Below are 10,680 nucleotides of genomic sequence, written 5' to 3'. Positions count from 1 at the left end.
CTTACTTCCTTGCTTCTTTATGCTTCTCCCTTTCCACCCCTGTCTCCCTTCCACCTTCCTCTCTGCTGCCAATTGGCCAAGATGTGGCTTGTGCTGGGACTTGTTTGGAGCTCCATTTACACTAGCTGGTCAGCTCCCAGCCCCTGCTGATTGACTCACCAGCTGCTGCCAAACATTGCAGATCGTCTTTTCCAGCACCCTCACTGTCCTCTACCCAACTTGCAATAATCAAATTCACCATAAAAGCTTGACTTTGATCAGGCTCGACCAAGGATTTCAGAAATTATTGGTGATTAAGGGGAAGGAAGGGGAGTGAGGGAGGAGTCATGTATGGGCAGGCTGATTGCATAGCCTTGTTTCATTGGGAGGAAAAATGAGAAATGGATTTGAGGGTGATTGAGTACAAGGAAGAAAGCAATGAGCGGGATTTTTATGGCTGTTTTATGTGGTTTGAGAGCACAATGTAATCTCTCCTAGGTGCACTCTAGGAGAAAATCTTTCATATCTCTTTCTTTTTATTTTTTGTCAGTGAATATTCTTCCTGTTTAGTGGTACAAGAGTTGCCTCTTCTATATAGTTTCACTGTTTGTATCTAGGCCAAGGGAATACACCAAGAAATAAATTTCCCTTTGAAACTTGTGTGGTCTCATATTTTTAGTACTGAGAATAACGTTGGTTATTCAGGTCTTCAGAGGTACAAATCAGGGACGGAGAGCTGGCAGTTTTGGGTTCTTTTTCAGCTCCATGCTCAGAGGTTGGGTAGGACCTTGATTTAGTTTAAATTTTTTAGTAATGTGATACATTCAGCAGCCTCCTGTTTCTCATGAACTTGAAGCTGCTTCTGCCTGTGAAGTATTTTGACAAGTGTTTTGCTTTGGTGTTTTGTTCTTCCTCAGTGACTCTCTGAACCTGTGAAATGGCAGTGATGGGACTTACATGCCAAGGAGCTCCTGATCCAGCTGTCAAGCACAAGAAGGAGCTCACAGCTACGAAGGGGCTGAACGAGACAGTGAGTGAAAAGCAGAGCAGCGTTTGCAAAGTAGAAGATTCAAAGAAGGTCATCTTTCACAGTCAGTGGAAAATCCTGAATGATGTCATCACCAAAGGAACAGCAAAAGAAGAAACAGAAGGAGGCTGTGCATCAATTTCTATTATTGCCCAAGCAGAATGTAAGTAGCAGGGCAGGCTGCTGTTCATTGAGAAAAAGGAATGTGTAATGCAGGATGAGATTTCACTCACTTTGCACTCCTGGAGAGCTGAGCTGAAATCTATTTGTAATCCCAAGTGGGGTGGAGTTGGTGACACATTGCAGTCTCTATTTAGGAAGCTCATGAAATCTCCTAATAATGTGTCAGCATCCACTGAATAAAGCATAAATAACAGAACAGCATGTGGCCATTTCACCTACCTGCTTCGACTATAAATCTGTGTCCTGCTGGGTCATCTGTTCTTGGCTGACTTCTGAAGAGCATTTTAAAAGGAGGGGAAAGAGAATTTAAAAAAATAAAGGTGTCAGGTGAGAAAGAGCTGGGAGGTCAGGAGATTGCAGTGTTGGGAAGCTACCTGATGCTGGGGGAGGAGGAATGTAATGTGGGTGATGTGGCATGACTGGTGGTTTGTCTGGATTGCTGTTTGGTTTAGCAAGTTGGTAGAGTTGTTTCTTAGTCCAGTTGTTACCAGGAGAGACTTTACCTGATATTGAAGACATGTGATGATCCTATTTTCTTCCACACAGGTGAAAACAGTCAGGAGTTCAGCCCCACTTTATCAGAGAGATCCTTTATTGCTCATAGTAAGCGTTACAGGTGAGAGACTCCTTAACATGAATACCCACCTTCCCTGTTGTGTGTGCTGACTTGTTCCACATCACCCTGGCTCTGTGTGCTTGCAGTGTTTTTTTCAAAAGCACTCCTGTTTAGATTAACTTTTCTGTCTGAGGCTCAGGGAGAGTAAGTCTTTCCCCAAACATCTTCCTCTAAACCTTTTTGTGTCAGGAGAAAATACAAGTTTAAGGACAAACCACTCAAAGCACCTTGCATTGTCTTGTTGTCAATGCCTGCTGATTGTCTTCTGCCTCCATTTCTGGGTGTCCTGGCCAGCAGCCACCATAGCTGTTCACCCACTTCCCCCCCACCCCCAGGGGATAGGGGAGAGAATTGGGGGGGGGCAAGGATAACAAGGCTTGTAGGTTTTGATAAGAACAGTTTAATAATAGAAATAAAAGAAAACTTAAAAAAACCCAAACATTATGTATCACACTGGGTTGTCAGATTTGTTTTGAAATGACTGAGTCATTTTCTGAGGTTCCTGGGCTTGAAGTAGAAGGATCCAAGAGAAAGTTTTCAGTCTTTTTTAGCTGAGCTGTCCTGATGTTTTGAAACCTTGTGACACCATCCTCTCTGAAAAGTTGTGGGAAACGGGCGCTAGAGTAGCCCTGAGAAATGAAACTGCTTTGTTTCTGGGGAGGACAAAGAAAAAGGGATGAGAGAAGAACTTTTGCCCAATGACAGCATCAGGAACAGAAATAGAGTCATGAAGAAAAGCTGAAAGTGGTGAAGGGGGAGTAATGGTTGTGATAGAAAAATGGAGGCCTGGGACTTGCTTTTCTGAAGTCATCTGGGCATGAGCCACTTTCTGTTTGTAAAAAATATACATCCTATTGGGCACATACTGGGGCTTTATTAAGCACTAGAGATTTATTAGGCAGCTCCAGCGCTCTCTGAAGTCAGTGACTGGGATATAGGATTAGGTGCTGCCTGTTTTCTGGAAGCTTTCAGACACTGAATCTGGCCTTGTGAAGCACATGGTTTGACACTGGCCCAGGCTTCCCAGAGAAGCTGTGGCTGCTCCTCCCTGGAAGTGTTGAAGGCCAGGCTGGATGAGGCTTTGAGCAACCTGGTCTAGTGGAAGGTGTCCCTGCTGCTGGCAGGGGGTTTGGGACTGGATGAGCTTTCAGGTCCCTTCCAACCCAAACCCTCCTATGATTCTATGACATTGCCCACTGACTTGATGATGTTGTCCCATGAACCAGCCGAAGAAATGCAGAGTGAACCATTTCTTAGAGGGTTTATGTGGAATATGTGTTCAGGTTCAGGGCAGTGTGGTAATGCCATCACCTAGAACTCTACTTACTGGATCTTTTAGCACTCAGTGGTGCACTGAAACAGCAGGAAAGATGGAAAGAGCAATGCTGTCTGTGAACTGCATCACTGTGCAGTAAAGGCAGATGATATTCTGCATGGATCAACAGAACAATTATGATTTCTTTAGTTGAAGATCAAATATCCTGTTTTCTCTTACAACTTGATTAAAAAAATCTAACTATCATAGAATCATAGAATGGTCAGGGTTGGAAGGGACCTTAAAGCTCATCCAGTCCCAACCCCCCTGCCAGCAGCAGGGACACCTTCCACTAGACCAGGTTGCTCAAAGCCTCATCCAGCCTGGCCGAGAACACTTCCAGGGAGGAGGCATCTACAACTTCCTTGGGCAACCTGTTCCAGTGTCTCTCCACCCTCACAGTGAAGAATTTCTTCCTAGAAACTACTATGACTGGTATTGAATAACTGCAGGCAAATGTTCCTCTGAGCAGTTGTAGCTGCTATTGCAGACCCCAGCTGGTGTGCTGGCCAGTGCTGTTTTGTGTATGTATGCGTTCCTAGAAATCATGCTGTACTATTGAGCTTTACCTGCCATGCTATTTTGGCTTTTGAAGCTATTTTATCTGACTGCAGTTGGTCATCTCTTTTCTTTCAAATGGAGCATACATTTGTATTATGATCACTTTTAATTAATTTTAACAATTTTAAAAATTAGATTGCATTTATACATAATTCTGTTATACATAATCTCTGTGTTCACTAAAAATCACAGACACAAACTGTCTCAAAGAGACATTCAATGCTTTTCCCTCTACTTTGCCATCTAGTCTTGCTGTTCCTTGAAGAATTTGCAAATACTGGGAGACTTAATGCTTCATTTCTCCCACACAGACCCCATATTTCTTCCTTAAAATGCCAGATATGCCACTGTGCCTTGATATTGAAGTTACAAATACTACATAAGGCAAGAAGTTACGTTATCAATCTCTGTTCTTTAAATCTCAGAAGGCAGAATTGCTGATTCTCCTTCTTGTTCTCTGGATCATCATTGTTAACTAGAGATGTGCTTCTAAGAGACTTCATGCATTTTGGTTCCCAACAGCCGGTCGGACAGTCTCGATCAAATCCCTAATAATGTGGCCCATGCGACCGAGGGGAAGATGGCACCTACCTGTTGGAGAGGAAGGCATCGTGGTAAGACAAAAAAGAAACGACACAAGAAGAGATCCAAGCTGAAAATACAAACAGTGGCTGCTGGCAGGCGAGGTCCCAGAACTCCAGAACAAGAGAGCTGCACCCCAATTCCCGTCCAGGTGAGAATCCTTAAACCTTCCTTTGGTACTTTTGGGATCCCTACAAACTCCCAACAATTTTTGGTTGAATTTTGGGTGGCTGTACTGAGGTTCCTGCTCAGCTGTTTTGGTTTGTTTTCTTTTCTAGGAGGATGAATCACACCAAAACACTCTCTACAGAAACAATTTTTGGGTTTCAGAACTTGACAAGGACTTGGTCTACAATCCACTGTCGTTTGAGAAACCTGAGAAAATTCTGTCCACAGGCAAACTCCATTCACCAAGGAGCCAATACAAACCAGAACTGCACAAGTTGATCAGCCCTATTCAGTGCCTTAATCATGTTTGGAAACGGCACTATCAGAGGGACAATGTTCCACAGCCTGAAACTCTCCATCCTTTCCCCTACAACATAATACCCCCTCATTTCCCACATCTGGACAGTCCTCTCCATGCCATGAAACGTAATGCTCTGGAGACATACTTCCATGGTGATCTCAACTATCAAGACAGTGAGCATCGCTTATCTGGCCTAAATTTAGAATATAGTTTCCCCAAATGTGTCAACCAATCCATTAAAACCAGTTCAGACAAGATTTCTGTGGAAGAATACTTGGTAGATGCCTTGAAGGGGAGCGTGAGTCTCGGTGAACCACAAAATTTAGCCAGCCTAGCCAAGACGTGGAGAGGAGGTGGTCTGGACTTGAAGGAACAATTTCATGAAGCAGATGAAAATGAAGGCGTGCTACTTAATGAGGTGATCTTCTGACCCTGCACACTAGTGTCATGGAAGGCAGAGTTTCTCCTGGGCTTCAGAAGAAAGATGGTCTGCATCCGTGTGCTAGCTTCTGTAACAACTGCATTTTCTGAATGATTCTTGATACAGTTGCAGACCACCAGTTAAAGATGCGGTTTGGGTTTTGAAGGATATAAAGCCCTGTCTCAGATTGGTGGCTCTGATTTGTTGGCTCGTTCACAAAATAGGCATGCTTGTCTAGGAGAAGTGGTTCTGTGCTTAGTCAGTCTTCAAACACGTCTTCTCTGTTTGTCTGTGAAAGAAGCCAGTCCATTCAGGTGAACAGGCTGCAATATTTTATTGGCTATAGATGACCTGGACTGTGACACAGACAGAAACCAGGGACGTGGAGATTGTGAAAGTGCAAAAAGCATGTCTGCTGCCTCTGCTCTGCTAGGAGGCCAGCAACTCTCTCATTGTCCCTTGCCAAACGCAGGACTTGGGCATAACAAATGCATGTAAATCTTAAAGGCATGATTCATTTCTTCCGAATTCAGTTCTCTTGCCACCTTCAGCTCCTCTTAGAGCACTCTTCGCTGGAATCAGTGTCACCTTGTCAGTGTTGTTGGTGGAGTTCAGGGTGTCACTTACCTGCCTGAATATGTTCACTCTGAGACCTAAGGCACAATCTCAGTTTACTGACTATGAAAAAGGTTTAGCTCACACATTGATGTCTACATTTAGTAACCTAAATCTTGTTTTGTTTGCAGGATTTAGCTTCAGAGTTACATCCTGCATGTGTAGAGATTACTTTGGTGCTCCAAAACTATCCAGATACTGGTGGCCTTTCTTTAAAAAAATGGGTTACACTCATTTAGATCAGACAGTGCCCATGGAAATCAAGTGGGTCCCCCTGTATAGTTTCATCTCAAGCCCATGACAGAAGTAATTTTGTACAGGGATTTTCAGAGAGTATCCATCATTGTGCTTTTTTTGAAAATGTTGGTCTCTGTCTGTGGAGCTCAACAGTTTAAGTGTTTTTTTTTTTTCCTTGCTTCATCTTATTTTCTCATTTTAACTTCCAGAAACTAAAGCCAGTGGATTATGAGTACCGAGAAGAGGTTCACTGGACCAAGTGTCACGGTTCTTTAGGCATTGGCTCTTTTGGAGAAGTATACAAAATAGAGGACAAACAGACGGGATTTCAGTGTGCTGCCAAAAAGGTAATGATGTGTGAGGAAGTTGGGGGTTTCCTGACACAAGAAGGCATATGGAGAAAAAGTCTTCTCCTTCCAGCTACCATGGGCTGTAGGTACTTTATTGTACAGTCAGAGAGAAATGCTGCTGTGGTTACACTCAAGGGAAAGCTTCAAGGTGGTGGCATGGAGAGAAGAAGCAGATGTAGGACCTGTATGTGTGCAGGGGGTCAAGCGTAGCAGCCAGGAGGAGGTTCATCTGGCCTTCAGAGTGTGCTACAAGGCACCTGGGGTTTTGTGCTGAGACAGCCCAAGAGAGCAGAGATTTCAGAAAGCGGGTAAGTGTGTTCCTAGTCACTGCAGGGAGAGGTGGCCCTGTGAGTTGTCTATTCTCATCTTAAAATACATCTAGTGTAAATAGTGCCTTGGTAGGTGTTTCTCTGTTGAAAAAGGAATAAAGTAGGAAAAAAATAAGACAGTCGGTAGGTGCTCAAAACAGAGAGAGCTTTGGTCTATTCAGTGAGAATGGTATGAAATACTGGCACATTGTAATGGGGTGATTCTGATACAGATGCAGCAAAGGATGTGTATTTTTCCACAAGCTGGTGAAATAATTTACTGTACAGCAAAAGATGTCATTGTCATATGATGTGTGAAGCGTGTGGAATAGAACTTGAATCAGGGTATTGATTTGTAGGCAGCCATGGGGGGGCCTCAGAGGTCAAGGCAGCGTGATAATGCAAGTAGATGATGAGAATGTCAACTGCTCTGTTTGAACTTAACACTCGAATAGTTTCATCACCTCTGTGAACTGATGTTTCTCACTTTACTCCAAGAGAAAACTTCAGCAAGTGTGTGGGAAGCGTTTGTCTTGAGTACAAAAATATTATATGCAAAAGGAATTGGAACTCACGTTTTTCAATTTAAAATGTTTGCTTTTTTGTATTTACGTTGGTCTCCACTTGCCTGTGGAAAGATCTAAGTGACAATTCTAAGCCAACTTGTCCAGTTTTTTAACTATTTTATTTGTGAGCTATACAGAAGCAAATATATTTCAAGCGTGTAGAAAATTATTTCCTATTCTGCATCCTCACATTTTAGATGTGGAATTTTGTGGCAGCATGAGCAGCTTGTTTTCTGACAGTATGTAACTCCTTACATTTATTATCCATTTTGCAAATAGACAGTCTTAGGAGAAATAGCTGTTACTAGTGGGGTGTATTTTCAGGAAGGAGCGGTAGTGCTGAAAAGAAATACATGAGAGTAGGAGAAGTTGAAGTCTTTCAAAATAGGGCTACAAAGATGATGAAGGAGCTGGAGCATCTCTCTGATGAGGAAAGGCTGAGAGATCTGGGTCTGTTCAGCCTGGAGAAGAGCAGCCTGAGAGGGGATCTGATCAATGTCTATAAATATCTGAAGTGTGGGGGCCAAATGGATGGGGCCGGGCTCTTCTCGGTGGTGCCCAGTGACAGGACAAGGGGCAATGGGCACAAACTGGAACACTGGAGGTTCCACTGAAACATGAGGAAAAACTTATTTCCTGTGAGGGTGGTGGAGCCCTGGGACAGGCTGCCCTTCGATGATTCTATAATTTTATTTTTGCCAAGTACTGCACCATCTGTAGATAATTTTTTTTTCTTCTTTCATGAAAGCAGAATGCTTAAATTGTCAGGATTATCTTTTTAACTGAGGCAGAAATTACCTTCCTCCTGAAGATTGCCAGTACTCAGCCATAAGCTGGAGGTGTGGAACCTGGCATCTTTTTCAACAAATCTTTACTCAGACACTGAGGATTTCATAGAATCACAGAACCCCAGACTGGTTTGGGTTGGAAGGGACCTTAAAGCTCATCCACTCCCAACCCCCCTGCCATCAGCAGGGACACCTTCCACTAGACCAGGTTGCTCAAAGCCTCATCCAACCTGGCCGAGAACACTTCCAGGGAGGGGGCATCTACAACCTCTTTGGGCAACCTGTTCCAGTGTCTCACCACCCTCACACTAAAGAACTTCTTCCTAATATCTAATCTAAACCTCCCCTCTTTCAGCTTAAACCCATTTCCCCTTTTTTTGTCATTAACTGCCCTTAGGAAAAGTCCTCCCCAGCTTTCTTGTAGCCCCTTCAGGTACTGGGAGGTCACTAGAAGGTCTCCCTGGAGCCTTCTCTTCTCCAGGCTGAACAGCCCCGACTCTTTCAGCCTGTCTTCATAGGAGAGGTGTTCCAGCCCTCGGATCATCCTCGTGGCCCTCTTCTGGACCTGTTCTAACAGATCCATGTCCCTCTTGTGCTGGGGGCTCCAGAACTGGATGGCCTTCAACACTTCCAGGGAGGAGCAGCCACAGCTTCTCTGGCCAACCTATTCCAGTGACTTAGGCATTTTCATTGTCCTTGTTCAGAATCATTCTGAGTGTTCCCACTTGTTGCCCTACCCGCTGATTTCTGTTAATGAAGGTTATCCCTGTGCCTCTGCTGTTAAATGGTGCAGGACACTCTGACCCAAGCATCAGGGAGGGATGATTCTGTCAGGATTCATCACAAAATTTGCTCAGTGCTTCTTCTTTGTTTCTCTAGGTACAAGTTGAACACTTCCGGGCAGAGGAGTTAACGACATGTGCTGCAATAACAAGTCCTAAAGTTGTCCCCTTGTACGGAGCTGTGAAGGAAGGACCTTGGGTGACCATCTTCATGAAGCTGATGGAGGGTGAGAAAGGAACAACCACAATGGAAGCACCATTGTAACTGTTGAATGCAGTGGACATTGAGCTCTTCTCCCTCCTGCCCCGATTTTAAATCTGTTAATTCTTTGGTGTATCCAGAGTGTTCCTAGCCTTAGTTCCTGAGTGGGTTGGGATAGGTATGTGTAACCCTTGCTGGTGTATAGCAATGGTCTTTTTTTGGGGGAATCATTTCCAGTCCTGCCTCACTCCAGTTCAAGATGTAAATCTCTTGAACAGCAGCTAAAAATTCTCACTAAAACACACAGCTGCTGCTGTTTGTTTTTTTTTTTTTGCTTTCATGTGTATTTGCATGGCACCATGTAAAGCTCATTGAACTGGAACAGGGGATACTGTATCAGCAAACCTAGGTGCTTCCATTGCCTGATGCTCCTTTTTCCAGCCAGGACCATGGAAAACACAGCCTGTGAAGAATCAAGCTGGTGATCAGTAGCACCTAGAAGTGTCTGCTACAATCACAGAGTAGTTGCTTTCGATACAAAGCAACACCATTAACCTGATACTGAGCAAAAAGCCTCATGAAATGGGCCAGATTCCGTGGGCAGGAAGAACTTTGTGAATAAGGAAAAGGAACAGGCCCATGTGTGGAAGATCATGGCTGTCAGACCTGGCAGTTCTCATTTCTTCAGCAGAAACAACAAGGAACACTGATGATACTGGGAAGAATCTAAAGATAAGCTAACATGGACTCTCTGGATTCCTTTCTAGGTGGCTCACTAGGGCAGCTAATTAAACAGAGTGGCTGCCTGCCAGAGGACAGAGCCCTCAGTTATTTGGGCCAGGCATTAGAGGGCTTGGAGTATCTTCACGCCCAAAACATTCTTCATGGAGATGTAAAAGGTAGGATGGGACTTAAAGTACCTTGTTCTTCCCTTTTGCTTACTAGAGGCAAATTTGGAGGTTAAGTTACTGAGTGGCAAAAGGTTGTTTACTTTTATAAATGGTTATTTATAACAGGTTATTTACTTTTATAAAGCAAATAAAGGTAAATCTATTATAAAGTAAATAAAGGTTAATCTATTTACTAGATTTTCGGCTCTACATTTGAGATTAGAGCTTAATTTGGTCTAAACAACTGAACATATCATATTTGTAACCTCTTTCTTTCTGTCATCCCATGGATCTGACAGGCTGTTTACCCAGGCTGCCCCACCACTGGGGTAAAGGAATCTCCAGGGCAGATAATTGGTAGCTTATAAGTAGAGATAATTGTAATTGTGTACTTGCTTAAGCCAGTGACACTTTGTAGGATTAATAGACCTCAGTTTGGGCTCCAAAAACTGGAGCTCTGTGGGGTTTTGACTTTATTTCCAAGTCAGTGACCATAATACAAAGGAGACTGATTAATGAAAAATTTCTTCTTGCCAGCGGAAAATGTGCTCTTGTCTGATGATGGAAGCAGGGCTCTTCTGTGTGACTTTGGTCACTCTGCTCACCTTCACCCCGATGGCCTGGGAAAGTGCTTGGTCACAGGTAAGGATTTTCTGCTCCAATTCTAAAGAATTACCCTACTGACTTATTCTTTTTGACCATCTACATATGGCTAATTTACAAGCAGCTGTATTTTCCAGACTTAACGTTGCTTGTTGTGTCATAGAATCATAGAATGGTTTGGGTGGG

The 10,680-nt window shown here is 43.6% G+C and overlaps 1 protein-coding gene across 1 annotated transcript; it reads left to right on the top strand.

Moving 5' to 3' along the window:
* Window positions 1–907: 907 nt before the first annotated feature.
* MAP3K14 (mitogen-activated protein kinase kinase kinase 14) lies at window positions 908–10,533 on the top strand (the record flags this gene model as incomplete). The annotated part of the gene is made up of 8 exons (XM_010177480.2): window positions 908–1,169; window positions 1,736–1,805; window positions 4,204–4,414; window positions 4,542–5,150; window positions 6,215–6,352; window positions 8,897–9,026; window positions 9,769–9,900; window positions 10,429–10,533. Coding segments are annotated over exons 1-8 (1,648 nt in total), but the record flags the coding sequence as incomplete, so codon positions are not given.
* Window positions 10,534–10,680: the final 147 nt, after the last annotated feature.

The sequence above is a fragment of the Antrostomus carolinensis genome, unplaced genomic scaffold (genome assembly GCF_000700745.2).
Source record: "Antrostomus carolinensis isolate BGI_N321 unplaced genomic scaffold, ASM70074v2 scaffold27581, whole genome shotgun sequence".
Taxonomy (NCBI): domain Eukaryota; kingdom Metazoa; phylum Chordata; class Aves; order Caprimulgiformes; family Caprimulgidae; genus Antrostomus; species Antrostomus carolinensis.
Note: the sequence above shows the minus strand (reverse complement) of the source record. Positions and strands in the feature narration are given on the sequence as shown.